Raw genomic sequence first — 26,079 nt, 5'->3', positions numbered from 1 at the left:
GATGGCGGTTACAGAACCCTGGCAGTCTTTATTATTAATAATTCTCTAGTTTATTAGTCTTAATTATCATTTTGTCTTAATTATTGTTCCATTATATATAGTGTCCTAAGGTTAGAAGGAGGGGGAAGATTAAGAGTATTGTACGGCTTTGCCGAGGCTTCCTAGAAGGGAAGAGGGCCTTCTTTATAAGGAGTTATCTTTATAATTATTGTATTTTGCATTTCACTTTCCAAAGAGTTCAATATAAATTTCCATTTGCTTCTTTTCTCTAACAATCACAGACTATATTTAGGAATTAAACATGGTATATTAAATGGGTTGCATTTTGTTTACTGAGTAGTTCCTTTCTTGATGTGAAACTATACATTAATTCTCACTGCTTTTTTTTTTTGGTTTTTTGAGTCAAAACTTGCAAATATTTCTCTCCCTCTTCGGCCAATGTAGTTCACCGCAGTTATTAGGTTTTGCTGGTGGTCAATTGACATCCTATCTCACCTACTAGTTGAGACGTTTCTTTTTGGTAGAAGTTTACGAAAAAAAATATTTATTGTATTAAACACTTAAATGAAGGGAGAGAAAAGTAAGAAAGAGGAAAAGTAACGAAAATAAGGTAGAATAGTGAATAAAGTAGAGATGATAAAGTAATAAAGAGAATGAAATAGGAAAAGGAAAGTAAGCAAGTTATTACTACAATATAGGGAAATGACTCAACTAAGAAAATACTTCCCAAAATAGAAAAATGACTCAACTATGTTGGAACGGATGAAGTATTTTATTTCCTATCTAAACTAATACTACTAACTATGTGTCATGTTACTCGTGTTTTCTTATTTCGGCTCGTTCCCAACTATTTCTACTTTTTTTAAGTAAGAATTAAGATATTTAATTAAGATGTTATAATTAATTAAGTATTTCTCTATTAAGTGATATCTTATTACACTTAAAATACTAATTTAATTACACTAATTACTCAATCTCAAATTTATGATCTAAAATAAAAGTACGAATCAATGAAATGACTATTTTAGATACATAGTCAAGTCATGATATACTAACTAAATACTTAGGCCACCCGCAAAGCGTTACGCGGGTGGCTCGTGTCCCGTCCCTCCGTGACGAGACTGGTGCGGGACGCGTTGCAGCTTCTCGTCCCATCACCATTCCGCCGGAACCCCCGCCACGCCGAGACAGCCCGCGAGCTGTCTCGCCACACGCTTGCGCGACGTGGCGCGCTCCTGGGCGATGCGTGATGCCCACTCGCCGGCCCGCGAGTGGGTTTCGTCATGCTGACGCAATAAATTAATTTTTTTTAAAAAAATCGAACAAAAAAAATTTAAAATTCGAAAACGGTAATATTACCGTTTTCGACCGTTTTCCTTTTTATTCTTTTTATTTATTTTTATTTTTTTACTCTATAAATACTCATATTTCATCCTCATTTCACACACATCTACTCCTCTCAAATCATCTCTCTTTCCACTCCAATTTTCATCTCAAATCATCTCTTTTATTCTTCCCCCAAATTTAATCGATCTAATGGATCCATATGAGCAAATGCGTCGAATAATGGAAGAATCACTTGAAGAAGATCGAAGTCGGGAGGCGGAGGAAGCCGCACCGCCCCAAAGACGCTCCTGGACTTACATCCATCGTAACCGGGAGGAAGCCGCCGCAAGGTTAGTCCGCGACTACTTCTGCGATAACCCGGTGTGAGGAGTTACCTACTTTCGTCGTCGTTTCCGCATGCAGCGACCCCTATTTCTCCACATCGCAAATACATTGGCAGCCCGGGAAGAGTTCTTCCAAGAAAGGTTCGACTCTGTCGGCCGTCCCAGCCACACGACGCTGCAGAAATGTACTGCAGCAATCCGCCAGCTTGCGACTGGACAAACGACGGATGTGTTCGACGAATACCTCCACATTGGAGAAGCACTTGGAGAATGTGCTTGATCCAATTCTGCAAAGGCGTCCGGGCAGCCTTCACCGATGAATTTCTCCGAAAGCCAAACACGACAGATTGCCAGTTCCTGCTCCGCCTTCACGAAGAAGTGCACGGATTCCCCGGGATGCTTGGCAGCATCGATTGCATGCACTGGCAATGGAAGAATTGCCTGGTAGCGTGGAGAGGGTCATACACGAGCGGCCACAAAGGCACCCACCCCACCGTTATACTCGAGGTCGTCGCCGACTACCGGCTATGGATCTGGCATGCGTACTTCGGGGTCCCCGGCTCGAACAACGACATAAACATGCTCCACCAATCCGACCTCTTCGCCGAAGTTTTGGATGGTAAAGCGCTGGCCATCAACTTCACCGCTAACAACCAGAGCTATAAAATGGGGTACTATCTTGCCGGCGGCATCTACCCGAAGTGGCCAACCTTCGTGAAGACGTGCACCAGGCATGTGAACGCAAAGCATGCTCTTTTTGCGCAGAAGCAGGAGGCTGCTCGGAAGGATGTGGAGCGGGCGTTCGGGGTTCTCCAAGCGCGCTTCAACATTATCAAAGCCCCGGCTCGTATGTGGTTCATGGAGAGCCTGGTCTTCATCATGACCCACCTGACCTCCCCTTCTGTTATTAAAAGAGTGTAGTAAAAACACAAAATAGATGCTGATATTACTAATTAACTAGAAAATAAAAATGGTTTTCCCAAAAGTAGAAGTAGGGTTTTGTGCATCATGCATGGGAAAGCAATTATTCCAGCTGCTCTAAACTGCAGGTTATTGCTCTACTTTTTATTAATTTCATATCTATACTTCTCCGACTTGTATCAAATTTTAAGACTTTGCATTCAATATACCACCTTTATCACCTGCGGTGCACCAAGTGATAGGAATTGAGTAGTCATTCTTGTTAGACTAGACTACTTAAACGGTTCCTGAACTATGTGTTTTGCACGCAAACGATCCCTAAATTTTTAAAATATCATGAGTAGTCCCTGAACTAAGGGGTAATCACATGTATGGTACTTTTTCACTATTTATCACAATTTTACCCAAAAAATGTCCCCCAAGGCATGAAAGACATTTTTAGACATTCATATCTAGGTACGGAATATGATATTTTCTCTATATTTCTAGTATTAGAGTATGATACTTTCTTATTGTTTAAATACCTAAAATGATATTTTTCACTTATATTTTCAATCACTTTATGTTAAATCATCTTTCTTTCTCTTTCTCTTAAACAATTACTCTCCCGTCCCACTTTACGAGTCCTGGTCACTTTTGCGCACTCATTTTATAAAAATGATAATAAATAGGAGTAGTTAAAGTGGAGAAATAATAAAGTAAAAAAGAGAATACTATTGAGAAGATGATTATAAATAGTTAAAGTGGAGAAATGGTAAAGTAAGGGAGACTCAACATTATTCTCTCTCTTACTTTACCATTTCTCCACTTTAATTATTTATTATCATTTTTATAAAACGAGGGCGTAAAGTGATGGGACTCCTAAAGTGAGACAGAGGGAGTATAAAGTAAAAAATAAAAATAAAAAATACTATGGAGTTTTAAATATATTAATTATAAAATTAAAATTATAAATTCAATTGTCAAAATAATTTGTAACTAAATTTAAAATTTAATTTTGATTGTGATTTGATTATGTCTTAATATTAAAAATTATTTTTTTTAATTAGTCTTAAGTTTTTAATTAATTCAAAAACTTTGATTAATCCAAAATTTGTAATTTTTAATATTAAAAAAATAATTGAATCACAATTAAAATTAAATTTAGCTACAATTTATTTTAAAATTTTATTTATAAATTTTATTTTTATAATTAATTTATTTATGAATGTCATAGTATTTTATATTTTAATTTTTTACTTTCTAAAAATTTTAGAGAAAGAGAGAGAGTGATTGCAAAAATCAAATAAAAAATATTATTTTAGGTACTCAAACTATAAAAAAATATCATATTCAATATTTAAAAGAGAGATAGAGAAAATATCATATCCAGTATCTAGACATGAAAGTTCAAAAATTTCCTTCATGTCTTATAAATGTACTATAAATGTGATTACACCTTAGTTTATAAACTACCCATGATATTTTTAAAATTTATGTATCGTTTACATGCGAAACGTATAGTTCAGAGATCATTTACGTAGTTCAATCTTCTTGTTACCCCGGGATGAAATGAAAAGAAAACAAAAGTTAGAATAACAATTTGAGCTAGTGAATTGTTCAACTAGTGATAGATTACTAGTTCAATTTTGTAATATTATTAGACCTCAATCATATTAAAAATTATTCAATTAAATCACTTGATGAAACATACTATTCTTTCATACAGTATATTATTAATATCATAATTTATGTAAATTGGTCTTGATTCTTTGGAAGAGTACCTAAATTTTGTTTTGATTTTCTTTTGTAGTGCTTGCATGTTCTTTTGGATTTCATTTTAACCGTAGTTATTAAGTGGATTTTATTTTTTCACAGTCTAATTTGGCTGTTTCATTAAAGCTTTTCATATTTTCAGTTTTTTTATTTGTTATACTCCTTGCATATACTCTTTATGTTCTATAGAAATAGGCTAGCTAATATTTCATTTTTATCATGTCACATAAAAATAGTTTATAGTCATAAATTATGATAAATTATTTCTAGCTTCTTTTTTACTTTATCATTTATGACTCTTCTATTCACTACACATTTTAATTATTTTTTTCATTTCCTCTTACTTTACTAGTTATTGATTAACTTATGTCAATTCTAAACTAATTCTTAACACTCTTTAGTTATGTTGCTTTTATGAGAGAATTAAATTAAATCTTAAAAGGGTAGTGATATATAGACGTGATAAGGCCATCCGCAACGCGTCACGCGGGTGGCCCGTAATCCGTCACGCCGGGACGAGACGGCGGCGTGACGCGTTGCAGCGCCCCGTCTCGTCCCCAACCCGCCGAGCGTTCTGTCCCGCCGAGACAGATGGCGAGACTTCTCGCCACGCGCCAGCGCGACGTGGCGCGCTCCGGTGCCATGCGTGACGCCCACTCACCGGCCCGCGAGTGGGCATCGTCACGCTGACGCAATAAATCATTTTTTTTAAAAAATTCGAATTAAAAAAAAAATTTAAATGAAAAACGGTAATATTACCGTTAATATTACCGTTTTTTCTTTTTTATTTTTTTACTCTATAAATACTCCTAATTCATCCTCATTTCACACACAAATACACATCTATTCTTCCCAAATCATCTCCATTTCCTCTTCAATTTTCATCTAACCTCTCATCACAAAATGTCCGGCGACGGAAACTCTGGCGGTGGCGGCTCCGGCGGGTTCGACATCAACGCGTTCGGCGACTGGGGGCATGTACAATGTCCTGGGTGGTGGTTCCGGTTCGTCGACGCCGGGCACCCAGGGCTTGTCGACGCCGGGGGGTACCAACCACTCCATTTTGATGTGGATGCATACGCCCGTCCCTCCGCCCCGAGGTATTCGCAGGGATTATCCCAGATTCGGGTGGATTATTCCGTTGAACCCACTCCGGAAGAAGGCCGAGGCGGTGGAAGCTCCAGGACGGAGGCGGAGGCGGACGAGGAGGAGGAGGATCTAGGCCGGCATCCGTACAGCCCCAAAGAAACGCTGGCGGTGTACAACGCCTGGATCAGCGTCTCGTACGATCCCATCGTAGGGAATCAACAATCCCGGAAGTGCTTCTGGGAAAAGGTCACCGAGGCCTACCACGAGATTAAGCCGAAGGGGTCCCGCCGCCGCACATATAAGATACTCAGCGCTCACTTTGACCGAGTCGATAGAGAGGTCAAAAAATTCTGTGCCATCTACAAGAGTGAGGCGGCTCATTACCAAAGCGGAGCGACGGGAGCCAGAGATGCCCACCGGTTCCGGTTCCGGTTCCGGCGGTTAACCGGCGAACCGGAACCAGCGGTTCCGGTTCAGAACCGGAATCGTGGCAATTTTCCCGAACCGGAACCGTCACAATTTCGGTCGCGGTCCGGTTCAGGTTGAAGATATTTCGAACCGGAACCGTCGGTTCGGGTGCGTATATCAAGGCATTAGGGATGGGGCTGACGGTGGCAGCTTTTCAGCTGCAAAATCGGCCGGTTCCGGTGGTTTTTGGGAGGTTAACTGCCGGTTCAGTGGCTTCCAGTGGCTTCCTGTGGCGGCATGAGAAACGAGGAGACATGGCGCAGCTTTTGCAGACGGTTTGTTGACCGAACCAGCGGTTTTTTCCCGGAAACCGGTGGTTCCGGCGGTTTTCCGAAAATTCAATTTTTTTTAATTTCAGATTTCAAATTCGAATTCTTCCATTCCCCTCCCCCATTTTTATCAATAAATACACCCCTCTATCCTCATTTACATTCACCCCACTCTTGTGTTAATAAGAGTTTCTCTCTTCAATCTCCCAATTCTCTCTCTTTGTCTCCAATTTCTCATTTGTGCTATTGTGCTTCCATTTAATTACTCAAGTGCTACTCTTATTATTACGCATTGTTATACACTTATACTTGTTCCCGTAATTCTATAAGTTGTCTTTCTTTCTCAATTGCTAAAACAAAAAAAAATATATATTATTCCATATTTCTACATTTCTACATAGCAATATGTCTTCATCCCGAGAAGGTCGTGTTGATAAGGGAAAGGGAAAGTCCAAGAGGCCATCTCGGCGATCCATTATTGATGAAATTTCTCAAATGAACATGGATGCGTGGCAGGTTAATATTTATTATCTACTAATTTAATTAATTTTGAACTACATTACATTATTGTTCATAATTTTATTTGAAATTTACAATACAAATATTATTTTGTAGACTCGAGAAGAGCAAGATGTGGCACATGCTATTGCTCTCTCTCGCTCTCAATCCCAAGGCGATGCTTATGTTGGTACCGGTAGTGGTGCTCCCGGTCGCGGTGCCTATTCTCAACAAATTCCAACCCCTGTGAATGTTGATGAAGACGACGATGATGATGATGATGATGATGACGACGAGGAGGAGGTAGAAGAGGTTCAAGAAATGCCACCCCTACCACCACCAAGGAGTCGCCATGGTCGTAGTCGTGGTCGTGGACACCCTCCTCAACCTCCTAGACCACCTGAAAGGGCTTTATCCTCAAACATCATGGTGAAACATTTCAAGAAGGTACAAGATGGTAACGATCCTGACACTTATAATGTGTATTGCAACTATTGCGAAAACGTATACATATTCCAAAGGGGTGGAGGATACGGTACATTTACCCGCCACATGGAGAAAGCGCATCCGGTCGAGTTTGGTATCACTCCAACCCAAACTCAACTCAACTTTCAACATGGAGTCGGGACCGGTAGTGGGACGGGTTTATCCCAAACATCAGGTATGTGTAGCAATACTCTTTTGTAATATGATCACAAAAATGCTCTTAATATGATGTCTAGATTTGCCGTTATGAAACATTTTCCATTCAATGCTTTTGATAACGATGCTTTTGAGCCGAGTATGCGGCAAGTTTATAATGCCGCTGCAAGAAAATTGAGTCCAACTTCAATGACTCGAGCCGTTGTTCGACAATGCATGGAAAAGAAGGCGCAATTAGGTACGTTTATTATTAACTTAGGGCATAAAGTTTCTATTTGCTCTGATGTGTGGACTGATTGTTTTTGCAAAAATTCGTATATGGGCATCACTGTGCATTTCGTTGATCACAGTTGGACTTTAAACAAACTTTTGATTGCATTTCGGGAATTTCCCGCACCACACACTGCACAAGCAATTGCTCAATTGATCATTCAAGTTTTGAATGAATTTCAATTGATTAATAAAATTTTTTCCATTGGTTTTGACAATGCTAGCGCTAACGCTGCTAGCATAGATGAACTAATCAGTGCATGTTCTCCTGTTATTGATGGCAAATATTTTCATGTGTGATGTATTGCCCATATTTTGAATTTGTGTGTTCAAGATGCGATCGATTTGTGGCAAAAGTATATTGATCCTATTAGAACTGCTGTGAAGTTAATTCATAACAAAGCTCCTATTGGTAGAGCTTGGAAGAGATATTGTCATAGTAAGCAATGCAGGTACACCAACTTTCGTTTGGATGTTTCAACTTGTTGGAACTCGACATATGATATGTTGGAGTCGACTTTGAACCACATTGAGTATTTATGTGATTTTTTTAGAAGTTGTCCTCATGTTCCTTCTGATTTGATTTTGATACCCGCTTGTTGGGACCACAACATGAATTTGTTTCGATTATTCCGCGCTTTTAAAAATGCCACCGTTGAGTTATCCGGTGTTTATTATCCTACTTCTGTGCGCGTTTTGGAGCATTGCATGTATGTGGCAATTGGTTTTAAAACATGTGTGAAAAATACTCAATTCATTGAGTTGAGGGAAATTTTGTTTTATATGGTTGAAAAGTGGTTAAAATATTTTGCCCATATTCCAAATGTGTTTTTGATTGCAAAATGCTTGGATCCAAAGTGGAAGTTGCATGGTGTTTATAAAATTTTAGACATGTAATATGGTTGTTTGCACGATTTGGATTTTTCTCGACTCCGCAAAATGGGCTTGACAAGAGGAGAATGCTTCGAACTAAGTATTCCGGATGTTGATGAAATCAAACTAAGGTTAGATAGTGCACTTCGTGCTCTCTATGCGAAATATGAAATGCGCTATAACACCGCTCACCAGGTACGTGCTCCTCCTAGTCTTCCACATTTGATTTTGGTGGCGGGGAGTTTAGCAATGTCATGATTGATCTAGACGTAGTATCACAATTGCAAGATCTATACGGTACTACAACCAATAGGACTAGACCGACTAGTGAGATAGATATATATTTGGAATCGCGCTGTATTTTTCAAGATGCAGGTCCTCCTACTCAACAAATTGACGTCCTTAATTGGCGGGGAACACATGACAAAGAGTTTCTGATACTATCCATCATGGCTAAGGAGATTTTCACCGTTCCCACTTCCACCGTCGCCGTTGAGCAAGCTTCTAGTGTCGGCGGTTGTGTCCTAGACGACAAAAGGAGCAATCTCTCCGCCAAGAACATGGAAGCCACTATGCTACTTGATGATTGGGCAAAGGCGGACATGAGAGCACAAGAGCCGAATTTCGACTTCCGTGTAGAGAGTGATGGTGAAGAATTTTCCTCCGATGGCGATGACGAGGTCAGAAGCGAAAGCACTCAACAATAGCAATGACGGGGGGGCGGTGAACGGCGAGCACGGCCGACCAAATAGGCAAGCAAGGTAAGAGAACTACGTGGGCTTTGATTCCTCAATAAAATTGTGGATACGTAGGCAACTCAACTTAAATTTGAAAAGTTTAACTTTGAAAGTTTAAGTTGAGCTCAAGCCCTTTTCAATTTCCCCCCCCCCATTTCATGGTTTTTTTTATTTAAGTTCCGAGTCCGACGACACTTGTAAATTATATTACATTGTTGTATGTTGTATACTTGTAGTTGTAGTTGTAGATGTATATGTATTGTAAATTGTAATGTATCGTTGTCCGTTACAACTCAAACTCAATAAAATTGATATCATTTTCTCCTTATTCGTCGTATTTCTATTTGAATTATACATTGTCTTGTTCCAATTTGTTGTATAAATCCAAATTTCAATTAAAAAAAAATAATCGAACCGCGAAACTGCCGGTTCCGAACCGGAACCGCCTAAACCACCGGAAAAACCGGCGGTTCCGAATCGGAACCGGAACCGGCGGTTTTCGAACCGGAACCGGAACCAGAACCGTGAAATAGCTTCACGGTCCGGTTCTGGTTCCACCTTCGACCAAACCGGAACCGGTGGTTCCGAACCGTGGGCAACACTAACGGGAGCCGACATTCTGAGGTCGGCTTTGCAAGTCTACTTCGACGACACCGCCAAATAATTCAAATATGTGGATGCTTGGGAGGTCGTCAAAGACGAGGAAAGGTGGGCCGACGGTGTCCGGTCCAGTTCGGGCTCGACCTCGAAGCGCACGAAGCACACGACAGGTGGCCAATACTCGTCTAGTGAGGACGGTTCGGGCAGCGCCGCACAAGAGTTTGCCTCGCAGGAGGTTGAGGGCACGGCAGACGATGCCGGGGGGTCCTCCCGTGGGCGCCGTCGGTCGCAAGGGAGAAATGCGGCGAAGGCGGCTAGAGGGAGGAGGGGCCGAACCGAATCAAGCCAGGAGGGCTCGGGCTCGGGGACACCCTCGAACTCTCTAATGTTCATGTACATGACCGCCACAATGGCAGACACTTCCCGCATAACCCCTCTCCAATACCAAGCTTATCTTGCCGGAGTTGAGTTTATGGCAAGACAACTTGGTATTCCGCCTCCAGGTGGCTTCAGTGCACCTCCATCGCCTTCGGGGGATGATTCGCCGGCGGAGTAATTTTTTTTATTTTCTATAAAATTGTATTTTAAATTATGCAATTTTTATTTTTTAGGATTTTAATTATTTGTTTTTTAATTTTTTAATTTTAAGTTGTATTTTTATTTTATGTTGTAATTTTATTTTATTTAATGCATTGTGTTTTTATTAATTGAATTTGGTTGGAAATAAAAATAAAATACGAAATTGAATGAATAGTCATTTAAGAGACGGTTAAGGGACGAATAAGAGATGGAGGGTTGCAGGTTCCGTTCCTTAGTTAAGAGATGGAGTAAAAAAATACAGTGGAACCCATGAATAGTAATTTAAGGGACGGTTAAGGGACGGATAAGAGACAGCGTTGCGGATGGTCTAACATTGCCATTCCTATGTCATTTTATTTTATATTTTCTTATTATTTATAAAGTTTGTACTCCTAGTATTTATATGTTGACGTTCTTACCATTTATCCATTATGATTATATTTTTGAAAAACAAATCTGATTATTAATACCATATTCATCTCTAGAAATGTACATTCTGCATGTATTAATCATTTTCATTTCCTTCAACATATAATTCTTTCATTTTCATCTCTACCTGTTTCCTAATCCCAAACCAACAATTTTGGGATTCGCTTTTCTCATCTTCTGCTTCCATATTGTTTGGTTTTGAAAAATTATCCATTTTTCATTTCATACTACATTTGTAGATTCTTTGCCTGGTAAAAACTAAAATCGAATAAAAATAAAACAAAAAGGAATAAAAATTGAATGAAATCTATAAATTACAAAGTCCGAGTATAATAATTTAACACACATTTAAATAGAAACTCTTTCAATATATTTGAGTTATCCAAAAATAAAAATTTGAAAGAAATTGAGTTGTTTTTGTTGATCCAAAATCAAATTGAATACCAGAATTGAATTGAGTGGTGGAGACGAGAGAGATGTTGATCTACCACACTCCTACCCCTCCTCCTCCACACGGTGGCGCCGCCTCCCTCCGTCGCCCGTCGCTCGCTCTTCACTGCCACCTCTCCGACCACCAAACAACACCTCAATTGGCAACTCCCCTCACCCTCATCGACAAATCGTCGCTGTCTGTTTCAGCGGCGTGCTCGGAAGCCGAGCTCCTGGCCGCCGCTCGCCTCCGCGTCCGCACCTTCTACGACTTCAACGAGCAAACTTTCCGCATCGAAGTGAGTCTTATGCTGTAACTGCCGCTATTTCCCCCAATTTTAAGTCAACGCCTGTTCTCGATTTTGATCGAATTATCCTAATTCAAAATTCTATTTGGATGATTTTACCTCAAATTATGCCTTTGTTTGTTAGTTATTGGCTTATTTGTTTGATTTTACAGTCAATTGAATGAAGCCTGATGTTGTTTCTTACTACTTGTCAAGTTCTGTTAGGATCGTACAAGGTACTTGGTTGAACGTGAGTATGAAGCACTATGTGAACGTGTAGCCGGAAAGAGAAAGGGATTTAGGAAAGTTTCCTGCATAAATGCTACATTGCCCATCTCATGGATGATGAATGTCTCCAAAGACTTGTGTGCTGCTTGTAAAGTAAGCACTCTCTTTTCTTACCCCATCTACATCTACTTAATTTGATCATAAATTCTAGATTGGTTGAATTTACTTCCTCATAGTAACATCCCCTGGTTGATTATTAGCTAGTTTCTCTCAGTTCAAATATCATCATGTTATCGATTTTTAGTTATTCTTCGTTCAGCAATCCCTTGATTCACATGTTATTCTAATTTGTTAAAGTTATATCTAAATTTACCTGTTGTCTCTTTCATTCATTGCAGTTTTCACAAAATGGAGAAGACAGAGTTGTTGTTGGGACACTGGATCTAAATCAGTGTGTTGGCCTTCCTGATGAAATAGTAGGAATGAAGCCTCAGGTATTTTTATCCATGCACATTTCCTTAGTAGTATTTTCTTCTGTTGGCTAGTGGTCATTGGGAAATTAAAATATTATTACTTGGCTGAATTAAATATTTTAATCCAGTTGATCATCTGAAAGTTCTTACTTAACTTGATTTTCCACTTCACCAGGCGATTGGATCTGATTTTGCGAGGGCGTATATTAGCAACGTATGCGTAGCTGAAGAGTTGCATCGGAATGGTTTGGGCTATGAACTGATTGCAGAGTCTAAGAGGGTTGCGGAACACTGGGGTAAGCGCTTCGTAAATATATTGTTACATGTCTTTGTGTGTTCTGGTGGTGCTGCCTAAACAATTTATCAAGTTGATGCATCATAGGCATTATTTCTACCCAATAGACTATTCAATGCATCATCTCAGATTGTAAATTTCTGCATTTCCTACTGCTGAGTAGTTTTTTTTCGCTATTTGTTAACTCAAAAATTTGTCCCGTTTCAAAATCGTAGAATGTTAAAATTTTGATCCTCTGGTAACAGCTTTGCTATCTTCTCTGTATACACTGCTATTGTTTTGAGAATGCATCATTGTAGTAATTATGTGCTGTGAATGACCTAAGTTTTTTGATGAATCTTGAATTTACAGGAATAAGCGACTTATACGTTCATGTGGCTGTGAATAATGAGGCAGCTAAAAATCTCTACTTGAAAAGTGGCTTCACCGTAGAGAGTGATGAACCAGCGTGGCAAGCTAGGTTCTTCGATCGCCCCCGAAGGCTTCTTTTGTGGACAGGTCTTCCTATTACATACCAATTGTAATACATGAAAGCATTATCCAGTGCAAATTTCTCTGTATTCAATGGTTTTTCTTGCTGACTCTTTTTCGTGTAAAGTTTCTCTGGATCATATCATCTGTATACAACCTTTGCGTTCTTACATTCTATCTACTATTTGCAGTATCAAATCGAGCTTATGAATTCTTATTCTAACATTTTCGATGGAGTAGGAAAGAGAACGACAAATAGTAAACCTTTTGCTAGATGCACTCATCGAAGCAAAAAACAGTTAATTTGCAATTATATGGAGAACATAATTTAAATCACAGAAAAAATGTTTTAAATAGAAGGATTATATTCATAAATGATTGAATCACCGATATTCAAACATATACAGACACATAAATATTAAATAACAATGCCTTAAAGAGGACTTTCTTGACACAGAAGATATATTCCAGAAATTGTAGAGTTGAAGGTCAACTCTTGTAGAATTGCAGCTCATACTTGGTAAATGAAGTTGAAAGCATCAGCATGTGATTTATAGTCATAGACCATGTTCTGTAGCGCTCATAATCACTCATCATATCCAGCTTCACCATCCCCTTGTTCGTGGATAACACGACCAGGTAGCCGGTTTCAGTATCCCTACCTTCTGATTCTTTATACAGCTCTGCATGCCAGTCTAGGACACTACCTATATTGCAAAATTTTGTTAATCATCATTAGACTCTTTGTTACTTGTACATTAGTTTGAGGGGACTATGAGTTGTAGGAAAGTGAGATGTGAAAGGACTTACTTTCTTTTTGTCTAGTAAAAGCGTTTAGCATGTTGAGCTTCTTCATCCTGAGAACAACCTGTTTGATCAAAGAATGAAATTTTGATGAACACTTGAACGCGATGAAGTCGATAGTTTTTCAGTTTGAATTGTAAGCTATTAGCATAAGTAGTATGAGTACCTTTCCTTCATTATTTAAGATCACTGCCACTGATCTCAGCAAATACCTTCCTGCTTCTACGTTGAAAATTAGAGATAGATTGAGATTTAATTTTATGCTGTTATCTTCATCTGTTTAAAGATAAAGATCATAACTCATACCATCTGCCATCTCAATATTGAGGTCTGCACCTTTGGCCAGAATTTCTCTGCATTTCTCGAAGTTGAAATCAGCTTCATTACCATCCTCGAGTGGTAGCACAGGTGAACTCCCGCTTAATCTGTTCTTGCACGGTGATCTGGCTTTGAGAGTGTCAGCTCCTTTTATTGCTGGCATATTTGAACAAGTGAGAAGATGCTATGACTAACAATGTTATGCATAGAAATTGTTTTCCCAATATCAAAGTAATAGGTCATACACGTTCCAGCAGCGGCCGTTAGTGTGACCATCTCACTGGCCGTTGTGCCGCTGATTGCTGAGCCTATCACACTGCTCAGCTGCTCCCTCTTGGCTCCCATCGCCTCAGCCACCTTCGCACACTGTGCAGCAACCAAGGCTGCTGCAGAAGCCACAGCACGAGACTCGTCTCTCTCACCATGTTTTGAGTTCTCTGCTGCTAATGCAGCCAGTGCAGCTGCAACGCCTGCTACTGATATCGCTGCGTGGACCTCCGCCTTGTGTAATCTCTGCTCCTCTTTCCGCCTCTGCTTCATCTCTTTCAGCCATTTCTTGATCGGGACTTGTTTAAATGGTGCGAGCTTCCATGACACCTGCATTCATAGTTACATGTTGAAGATCTATACCTGAAACACACACACACACACACACACACACTTTGCCACTTACCCATTTCCTTTTGAAGTAACTGCTATAATTAACTTCTGGGTGCATAGCTTGTTGCATCCATATCCATGACTGAAAATAGATATCAGTATGCTACACAAATCTTGACAATAACGAACCATAACTTTTATCTTCTCTTTACCTTAACGTCGTTGGATTTCCATGGAGGCAGGAAATTGTCTCCATCATCTAACTTTGTACTGTTGTTGGCCTTCTGCATATATATTCTGTCACATAAACATGCATGATTTGTAATTAACAGAATAAGCTAAAGCTCCGTAGCCAACTTACTACAGAGGGAGGCTTCGCTTCGCTGTCTGGTATCTTTATTGAGCTGTCGTGAAGAACGAGTGATTGGTCCTGTGTCTGAGGCTGCAGAGTTTGAACTGCGAAGTCACACCAAGCGTGGGAGAGGAAATCCATCGTCTCCGGATGAGCTAGAGAGAGTGTTGGATTGCAGTCTGAATCCATTTTTGCTAAGGCCATGGAGTTTAGAAGAGGATATCAAATTGTAAGATTTGCTTTTCTTTACTCTTGTGGCTTAATATACATCAAATGGTCCATAACCATCTATAAAGTTGTTAATTTGGAGCTGTATTGTGAACCCAAAACTATATATAAAAAATAGAGTGAATGTAGGGCCTACCACATCATTAGAACTTGTTGAATTGTGTTATTTTACATTAAATAAGCATTCGATGCATATATCAGTTGACAAACAAATGTAACTGTCATAAATGAAAATATAATTCATCTCTCCCTTTTACTATGGTGACACTGTCATCTTTCTCCTCTCTTCTTCACCATATTCCTTCTCCTCTTTCTCAACTACTCTCTTCTGCTTTTTTCGATACTTATGTTTTAAGATCATCTTCAACCACTTACATTAAATTTAAACTCATTTTAATATAAATATCATATTAAACAGTGATTTACTCCATCCATTTACCTGAACTCAAACTTAAAAAAATATTCTTTATCCACTATCTTTTTCTACTCACAAAATTTGAAAAAGTAATTTGGATTTATTTTAATGTAAACTAAAGACATGTACTCCCTCCGTCCTAAGATAAACGAATCATATTCCTTTTTGGGATGTCCCAACATAAGTGAGTCATTTTTTTTAGCAAAAAGTCTTCTCTCTTACTTTATTCTCCACCTACTTTATTCCCTCTCCACTCTATTTTTCTCTCTCTCATATCTTACTCTCTCTACTTTAACTCTTCAATTCCTTAAATCTCGTACTCAAAACAAACGCCTCGCGTATCTTGGGACGGATGGAGTATGTTTTACTCAAAAATCCAAAAATGAAATCGGTTTTGGAGTACCATTGAAGCTAGTTATTTATCCATTTTTGGTTTTAGCTTACCATTTGAGATGAGTTGTATTGGATCCTTATTTGGAGAAGAGGAATATTTGTTCTCTATTGAATATTGATATATGGCCAATTACAAGGTTAAATAGAATTACAAGATGAGATATACAAGGAAAGGAATCAATGTAATTCAATGCTAATTGATTCTCGATTTTATTTCCTTTCCAAAACCATATGCTTCCACTTTTCCAAAGATTTATTAGTAGGACATGCCAAATCATACCGCCACTTTAGTATACCTCAACTGGGAATTTCAATCTTCTCAAGTTGAGTGATACGAACACATACGTAATTTGCTCAAAACATCGGTAAACTCCTCAAGTTCAACGCCTTAGTTAGAATATCTCCCAACTAATTTTTTAAAACAAAAAAAATGGAAGATGCACAATCTCAGCTTCAAGTTTTTCTTCATGTTAAGCTGAATAATAAGAGAGCTTTATTATCACAAACATGGGTGGAACCAAAGTGAAAGGAGCCCTCAATGAAATATTTATTATTATTATTTTTTTAATGTTTAGTATAAGTTATAATGTAAAAGCCTCTACAAATCATCTAAATTACTCAACAATATATCGATGATTATTTCTGCATCCGCTCTTGATCACAAATTAGTTGACATGTATTCAAAGGTGTGAAGCAATCTCGGACAATAGCTTATTGAAATCTAGCGAATCCGAAGAGTGTTTTGGTATTGTTCCATAGATTGAAAAATACATTTATCTCTAACAGACTGTGTTCGGGACTATATCTTTCAGTCATTCTCTTGTTATGTTCCATGTTCCACTGCAAAAAAAAACTTAATATTTTTTAAGAACACAAAAATAGAGACCCAATTACTAGCAATGAAATTTTTAAAAATAACAATTTAGGATTTATCTCTTGTACATTAATATCAAGACTAAACCAATAAGAAAATTAGGTTATTCTTATCTCAAAGGGCCACCCACCTCTTTGTGTTGTCTCGTCAAGACTTTTAACTAGAAGTACTTGGTTAAGAATTTAAGTGATTAGCTAGATGCTGCTACAGTTGGAAAAAGATTTTAAAATTATCAACTTTGGATTAGTATAGTTTGGACTTTTTGTTGATGGGAGTTAAGAGGACCCCATCAGGCATATATAAGCATGTTTATGTAGATAATCAGATTTTGTTGGAGAAAAGCTCTCAATTTTCTATGGGATAAAACACACATGCTTGCAACTCATGAACCATATATAAAAACTAATTAACATGACTCTTACTGAAAAAGATAAACAGATGTTTTTAAATCTCTTTGGGCCCTTCAATTTGGTTTCTTTAAATGCATACCAGAAGCTCTAGCTAAGCATCGCCAATTTTTGAGACGCAACATCATAAGTGCTTGAAGGAATAGCAAGAGCTGTCTTGGGCCATGTCTCGAAGCCAAGAAAATGCTACGCTATAAAATACAAAATGGCAAATTGCCATAAAAATCATGAAGTTTTGTCAAATTCTGGTCAATCTCGCAATTTTATAAAATAGCCAATCATGTCATAATTTAACATTTTACTCAATTGTCTATTAGACATAGATTTTGAGGAAAATTATGTATGATTTGGAAGCTAAAATAGTTTAGCATAATCTTATTATGCTCCTAAAATAGTTTATACTAAAATCAATGGCTTTTGTTAGAAATATATACTCATTTTGTCCCATTAGAAATGAAATGTTTTCCTTTTAGGGTTGTCCTATTAAAAATGAAACATTTCTGAAAATGTAAACAACATTCTCTCTACTCTTTCCTCACTCTTACTTTATTCTCTCTTCATTAACTCACAAAACAACACTATATAAAATCTCGTGCCGAAAACCAAATGTTTCATATTTAATGGGACAGAGGGAGTATAAATTTATAAAAAAAATCATGGATTTCGGCTTCCACGGCATATAAAATTTCCTTCAAATACAAATAAATGGGACAATTGACAAAATATGAAAGTTATGATAGGAGTAATTTATTATTGGGATATTGACACTTAGTATCATGAAACTTTTCGAAAGTTTATTTTTTTTACACGAACTTAAACTTTGCATATAATATCACTAACTTTTACATTTTTTTCACCGGCGACAAAATCCGACTACATTAAAATAAGATACATAATCATATCTGCATTTTAGAGACTTTGTAATCACATAACTATAATTTTTCAATGATAACCATATCCGACGTCTCGTGATGGTAAGCGAATATATAGTACGATTTTGTTGCCGGTGATAAAAATGCAACAACTATATAAGTTCGTGATATTATAAGTCAAATTTAAAGTTCGTATAAAAAAACAAACTTTTGGAAAGTTTCGTGATATTAGGTGTCAATACCTTTAATTATTCTTAAAAGTTGACGTATTAATCAAAATTTGACCAAAATTCGTAATACTGAATACAATTTGGGAATAAGCTTGTGTATGTGTAGTATTTAGCTGGAAAGGAGGTGTTATCTATATTGGAATCACATACGTGGTATCTAGAAGCTGTAGATGTGTATAACTGAATTAGATTATAATATCTCAAAAGCAATGCTATGCTATGTATATATAGATGATTATCTCCTTGATAAATAAATCAAATCAAGATTAGCTTTTAGATTGAAATGATGTTGGAAGAATGATCAAACCACTTTTCCTCACTAGGCTTTGTTATCGTTTCAAGTTGTCGATCGACAAGGGCAGGTACAAATTAGCTTTTGGGATTATTGATTTGAGGTCTCACAAAATATTTGAAATAGTCATCTAGATCATGTGGTAAGACAGCATTAAGTTGTGCTTGCCTAAGTTTTTTTTTGATTGTTTGCTAAAATAATGAAGTGAGGCACCTGTTTGTAACACCTATATAGCCTCACGGACAGAATGAAAATCAGAAATAGTGTACATAATAATAATAATAATAATAGTAATAATAATAATAATAATAATAATAATACTAACAATAATAATAGTAATAATATAATATAATATAATTATAATAATAATATACGTGGAGGTTGAAAAACAAACATCATAGAGTGATTAAGGTATTCCAAATAGTTGCATGTGCAATGAATAGAGATGCAACATTAAAAGGAATTAGCACTAAGCATTGATGCTTTATTGCTAAAAAAGAAACTAAAATGTGCTTTAGTAAGAGGATAAATCATGGTGATAATCATTTGATTTTGGCAATTGCTATCATTACACTGAAGTTTCCAAGCAACTCCACCTTCTTTTAAACATCTTTCCAAGAGTGCAATATTCTAAGTATGTGAATTTGTAATTACATATACTAACAAAATGATATGAAGAATATTATTTCAAGGACTAGTCCATAATATTTACATGGTCCAATTCGAATTATCCCTAGATAGTACAGAATTTAAGAATTATGTCCAATCTTTATTGAATTGTGAATTAAGCCCCGCCTATGTTAATTATTAGGATTGTTACTCGCACTCTTAAAAAACAGATTATAATTTTACTATTTTGGGTCGTCATTTGAAATTAGATCAAATCTAAATATATAAAGTTTTCAACAATTAATAATCCTACACATCATTTATAATATGGATCTCGCAATTCACTAATACTCTTTCTGCAACATTTTCTCCTATCTCTCTCTCATTTTATAATTGCACATTAAAACACTTGCATTTACAAATCTATCTATTTTTTGAAGATGGAGGAAGTATTTTGTATCATATGTATAGTGCCCGTTCGGTTGGCCATACTAAATCCCAAAATTAGATTCATCTCATGTTCGGTTGGGGATACTATATCTTTGACTTAATCCTGGATTAAGTCTAGGATGAATAGTCATAGGATTAGTCATCTGGACCTCCCCCCACTGACTAAATTAATCGGCATGCACAATTACTTAACTTTCCATATTTACCCTTACTAATTCAGCAAATTATTACCGATATCCTCCATTTTACAAGACTGATTGAGTTTGAGAAGAGAGAGAATCTGATTTGGGAAGAGGGAGAGAGGAAAAAGACGATCAGATTTGGGAAGAGGGAGAGAGGAAAAAAGGCGATCGAAATCGTGCGAAGGTAAATTCAAATTATGTGATTAACGATTTCAACAAGGATTTCTAAATTCTACTCCGTAATTTTTTATATATAATTATTTGGGTAACTGTTTTGTAGAAATTAGGGTTTTAGTTGACTGGTATGTGAAGTATTGATATAATTGTGATGATTCCATGAATCAACAACTTATTTCAAATATAAGTGCATTACTGATATACTTCAAGCTCACATTCTTTACTTGACCATGATGTTTCAAATATGTGTATGGTGTGGACTTGACAGTAGTCACATATGGACCAACACAAGAAAGTATTTGGACTCTTGTTTTTGCACCATTTAATAGGGCAAAATTCATTCATCTTCATGATATTGCTTGCTTATTATTTATATGGAGAAGAAGCTTTTGTACTTAGTCAAGAAAAAACTCAAATTAGGTATAGCTTAATAAAGCGAATGTTTGCCCAAAAGATATTTTTGCACAACCTAATTGAAACTAGTGATGTTGTATGCATCAATATGCTTCGTATGGACCGTCGTTGTTTTAGTAGATTGTGTAAGTTACTTCAAACTCATGGTGGACTTCGTTCTTCCAAATATGTTTCCATTCAAGAACAAGTAGCTATATTTCTAAATGTTATAGCTCATCATACTAAGATTAGAGTAATAGGTTTTCATTACATGAGGTCATACGACACGATAAGTAAATACATTAAAAATGTCTTGTGGGCTGTCATGATTGTGCATCGGTATATGTTAGTCACACCCCAAGCAGTTGAGGAAGGTTCAACAGATAGTACATGGAAATATTTTCAGGTAAGACTATCGAGCCTTTTGTAGATAGAATTAAGTTTTTCTTCTAGGATGTTTTAAAAGATTAATTGGTATTCCTTTTCTAGGGTTGCCTAGGTGCACTTGATGGCACATACATCCACTTACAAGTCCCGACAGTAGATAAGCCTAGATATCGCTCAAGAAAGGGTCATATTGCAACAAATGTATTGGCCGTATGTGATAGAAATGAGTGGTTTGTGTACGTTTTAACTGGATGGGAAGGGTCTGCAGCTGATGGGCGTGTGTTGAAAGATGCAATTAGCAGAGAATGGTTTAAAAGTCCCAATTGGTAAGTAGGTTAGACTAGAAAATAATTATATGTCCTATACATAGTACAAGTTTAGAAAGTAATTTCAGTCATTATTGGCTTTATGTAGGTTCCTATTATTTGTGTGATGCTGGTTACACAAATTGTGAAGGATTTCTAGCCCCGTATCGTGGATTTAGATACCATATTCGAGAATGGGAGGCTGGTCAAAGAGTAGCTCAAAATTATAAAGAGTATTTCAACATGAAACATGCCAAGGCGAGGAACGTTATTGAGCGCGTGTTTGGACAACTAAAAAGCCGATGGGCCATTTTACGTAGTAATTCATATTATCCAGTTGAGACCCACAACATGATAATCATGGCTTGTACATACTTGCATAATTTTATCAAGGATAACATGGAGTATGATCCTGTTTTGGGTGATGAGGAATACATCGTTCAGCTTGAGCAAATAATGGCAGCTAATGATGGTGAACATGAAGAATATATTGAAGTTGTTGAATCATCACAAGCTTGGAGTGCTTTTAGGGAACAACTCGCTCAACAAATGTGGCTAGAACGCTAGAATTATGTGTTAAATTTTGTTGATAGTTTGTACTATTTCTTTTTTTAATCAATGTCAAATGGAACTGAGAGTTTTCATATGCCTTGATGAATGAAGATAGTGAGTTGGTCTGTTTTTATTGTGTGTTTTGGGAATGAATTAGATTGTGTGTTGTGATATGTAGTATATATTAATAAGCAACTGTATTTACATAAAAGTTATGCTAAGAAGCACTCTCTGGTATGTATATTAACTTGTATCCAGATTATTCAAGAAGTTGGTCAAAGAGCAAAAGTACCTCAGATTGATTCTTCTGGTTTGGAATTGAATTATTATTATTATTGTACTTTGTAACAGTTGTAATAACTTGGTTGTCTTGATACAAGCAGGAGTTATGAGTTCCTCACATAACAACAACTTTCCAAGACCCCCTGATCTTCCAATGGTGCCCTCTCATGCCCCGAATAAGGAAAGAAGAATTTGGACGATTGATGAAGAATCTGCCCTAATTGCAATTATGAAAAAATTAGTTGCAAAAGGTTACCGCCAGGATCATGCATTCCGATCAGGTTATCTTGAAATGATTGAGAAAGAGTTGAAAGTTTGGTTTCCTGGAACTGATTTGAATTTTACTAATGCGAATTCTAAGTTGACGGTATGGAAAAGACAATACTCTCTTGTGGTGAACATGATCAACACTAGTGGATTTGGTTGGAATGACTCTAGTAACATGATTACAGTTGAGGATGACGTATGGAAGCAATATGTCAAGGTAAAATTTAACATAATGCATTAATATATTTCTTTGGCTTTCAAGGATGTTAACTATGAATTTCCTATATCCTATTGAACAGACACATCCACAAGTTAAAACATTTCGATACAAGTCATACCAGTATTTCCAAGACTGGATTGAGATTTTTGGAAAGGATCGCGCATCTGGAAGAAGTTAACAGAGCACAATAGACCTTGAAAAAGTGGCAAGGAAACAACAGGCCTCAAATGATTTTGCTAAAGTGGCAAGCCAACAGCCATATCTACCTGACTCCGATATGAATGAGTTCTCTACCGGCCTCAATGTACACACTCAAGATGACTCTTTCTCCAATACTAATGAAAACGTCGACCATGAGTTCTCCTACAGCTCTGTACCTCTAGAGGAGGAGGCCTCGGATACTCGTTTTCCAGGTGAAAGCAACTCAGTCAATTCCACCAAAAGGGATGGTGATAAGAAAACTCAATCCAAAAGAAAGCGCAAGCAGCAAGAATCTGCAACCTCCAAGGACTCGGTTATTGTTGATCTCATGGATAAGTTCTTCAAACAACAAAATGAATCCATTGGTATCTTCGTCGACAAACTTGATAAACAGAGTGAACAATCGACGAGCAGCAAATTTGAAGTTGTTGACAAGACAAAGCTTATTCTTGAAGCTTTGAGAAAAATTGCTACACTTCCTAAGAAGACTCGGCTGAGCTTTGCATACAAAATTACAATTGATGCACGGGTCACAGATTTATTCCCCAATCTCTCTGAAGGCGAACGTATTACATTCGTGAATATGATGATGGCGAAGAAGGTATTGCCATAGAACTTACCAAACTTTTATACCACGCATATCACCAAACATTGGGGTGTTATTTTTGATGACATGTTAACAGCTATGGTTTACTGCTTTTAAACAATCTATGTAGGTAGTATTAGTTGGTGATGTTGGCTGTTTTTGATGAACATATATATGCAGCTAGATATGACTTGATGATATAGGCAACTTTTGATATTTCATATGCTCATATACTTTGTAATTTGATTGAATTTCTTTGTGGTAAACTTCAATTTTTGTTTGTTGTTTTGGGTAATAATGTGTTTGAATTTGTTAGAGATAGTTTACAGGAAGAGGGAGAGAGGGAGGGAAGGACTGGAAAAAAAAGTTGTCAATTGTCTTTCTTCGATTTCATTTTTATTTGTAACTTTTTCCATTTTCCATTTTGTGTTATTTAAAATTGGTGTTTTTATTTAATTTTGTCAATAGTCTGTGCAATGTAGTTATTGATTTGTAATTTTTATTTAATTTTGTCAATAGGTGGAATGTGATCATCCAACCTATTTCCTATAATATTTGTGAATCGGTATGGTCATAATTTTCTTATAATATTTTATAAAAACATGTATTTTTATCATATATTAATATATTATGCAATATGCCTAATTTTTAAAAAATGACAGTTATAATAAGAGTTCTATTATTGAAGTGCAAGAATAATTATGGATTTGATACAAGCATAGAAATTTGTATTTGAAGTTTTGAAAATTTAATATCGAAACATAAAAATAATAACGTCCTTGCCATTTCATTACTTGAAAATGGAATTTAACATATTTTTGCTTATTTGGAGCAAATTCATACAGGAACGTAAAATATTAGACTCAATAAGTGGGAGAAGTATTAGAAGGGTATCATAGTAAATATACATTATCTTGGCACTATATAATATTTCAAACCAAACATGCTTTAAGGAGGATTAAAATTGACATTCCAACCAAACATCTTTATTTAGTCTAAGATTGAGTCATGGTTTATCCTGGATTATATCTTGGTACTATTTAGTCTTGCAAACCGAACACCACCATAATGTATTGATCTATATTATTCAATCACGTAGGTATATGGCTATATATATTACGTCCAGACACCAACTTGGAGACTTTCGATACAAAAATTGGTTTGACTACAATTAGATAACTCTGTTGGCTAAAGCTTTAATGCAAATGTTTGAATTCAGCAGTGTCGTGATTCATGTTGGGCTAGATTGTTTGTGATTGTCGAAAGCTACGGACTAATTCTAGTGGGCTCTTGGTCCTGTCCACTTATTTTTATAGCAATGTTAAAGTTCGAGATTACTTGTATAGTACTATATTTTAAACTTTTCATCTCTTTTTACCAATTCATGACAAGGAATATTTTGTTACATTGTACTTTGTTTATTCATTTATGACGTGTTTTATAACATTTAAAATCTAAAAATAAACAAGTTTAAGTCTTTTGCATTGTAGACCGAGTAGTTTGACATGATGATCACAATATATATGCGACTCAATCGGTGGTCTTACTTGTCGATGATGAATTGCAGGGTCAGCCCAAATGCTTTCTTACCTAAAAAGACTAACAACAGTGTTGTGGTCTCTCACTAACAAATGAAGTAAATCTTTTTGCTATGTACCGAAAGAAAATGTATCAGAAAATAATTACTCTTTCTGTTCCACATTAGTGGAGTTATATTTTTATTTTAGTATGTTCTATAATAGTAGAGTCATTTTCATTTTTAGTAAAAGTCAACACATTTCTTCTCACTTACATTACTCTCTCGTGCTTTATATTCTCTTCATCTCTCTAGCTGCCTTTTTCATTTGCTCCTTTATTTTTCATTTACTTAACTCACTTAACACAATTTTTCTTATATCACGGACAGAATAGAAACGTCTCCATTACCGCGAAACGAAGGAAGCTAGTATTTCTTAAGTATAGCAGTTGCAACCTATATGACAGTTGACATTACAAGGAATCTAATTACAGAGGTCTTTCTATTATTGTTCTAGTCCACTAATTGAATTCCATTTTAATGAATGAGATTAGATTTATTCAGAATGGAGGAGTGACGCAAAAGAGTTATGCGTCGTTATTAATGAAACGCACAACCCTTATGCGTCTTTCGTTAATGACGCACAAGGGTTATGTGTCGTTCAAAGACGCATAATGGTTATGCGTCTTACCCTAATGACGCATAACCCTTATGCGTCTTTCAGTCAGCTTTTAACACACAGCGGGCAGAAGCAGCGCACAGAATATAATTTCATTTCCTCTCTCGGGTCCGGCGATTTCCGGTGTTATCTCCATAAGATCCGGTAATTTGTTCATCAATTTAGCTACATTCATCATTATTCATGTTTATTTTGCTTTCATTTGTTAGTTTTACCCAATTTATAAAATTAGGGCTTGTAGGAAAAATGTCCATAATTGTTGTTGTTTTAAATGTTTTTTATGCAGAAATAATGCAAGTATTTGTGAGTTTGTATTGGGGTGGTAGAGTAGTTCAACTACCACATATGGGTATTGGTTATGAATCACCTCGTGCGAGGAGCTCCATCATATTAAATTCATGTGTTTCCTATTCTGAATTGGTAGCAATGATCTGTGATGCGATGAGAATAGATATGAACCAACACACAATTGAATTATTATGGAGACAATGTATAGTCTTTGCTT

The 26,079-nt window shown here is 36.7% G+C and overlaps 2 protein-coding genes across 3 annotated transcripts; one reads left to right on the top strand and one right to left on the bottom strand.

Annotated features, from left to right (window-relative positions):
- The first annotated feature begins 11,144 nt into the window (after positions 1–11,144).
- Positions 11,145–13,181, top strand: LOC121800418. The gene is made up of 5 exons (XM_042199991.1): positions 11,145–11,528; positions 11,742–11,897; positions 12,143–12,238; positions 12,393–12,513; positions 12,864–13,181. Exons 1-5 carry the CDS (start codon positions 11,277–11,279, stop codon positions 13,034–13,036), a joined length of 798 nt encoding a protein of 265 aa, XP_042055925.1. The 5' UTR covers positions 11,145–11,276; the 3' UTR covers positions 13,037–13,181.
- Positions 13,182–13,330: 149 nt separating this feature from the next.
- Positions 13,331–15,261, bottom strand: LOC121800417 (VAN3-binding protein). Of its 2 annotated transcripts, none has more exons than XM_042199989.1 (8): positions 15,067–15,261; positions 14,918–14,989; positions 14,779–14,847; positions 14,351–14,702; positions 14,094–14,261; positions 13,954–14,009; positions 13,794–13,851; positions 13,331–13,690 (listed from the first exon to the last, which is right to left on the bottom strand). In XM_042199989.1, the coding sequence occupies exons 1-8, from the start codon at positions 15,259–15,261 to the stop codon at positions 13,473–13,475; spliced, it is 1,188 nt and encodes a 395-aa protein (XP_042055923.1). In that variant the 3' UTR covers positions 13,331–13,472. The 2 variants fall into 2 exon arrangements, with proteins under 2 accessions (XP_042055923.1, XP_042055924.1); XM_042199990.1 differs by having other exon boundaries at positions 13,954–14,003.
- Positions 15,262–26,079: the final 10,818 nt, after the last annotated feature.

This window comes from Salvia splendens, chromosome 4 (assembly GCF_004379255.2).
Source record: "Salvia splendens isolate huo1 chromosome 4, SspV2, whole genome shotgun sequence".
NCBI classification, from domain to species: Eukaryota; Viridiplantae; Streptophyta; class Magnoliopsida; order Lamiales; family Lamiaceae; genus Salvia; species Salvia splendens.
This window is presented reverse-complemented; position numbering and strand designations above follow the sequence as displayed.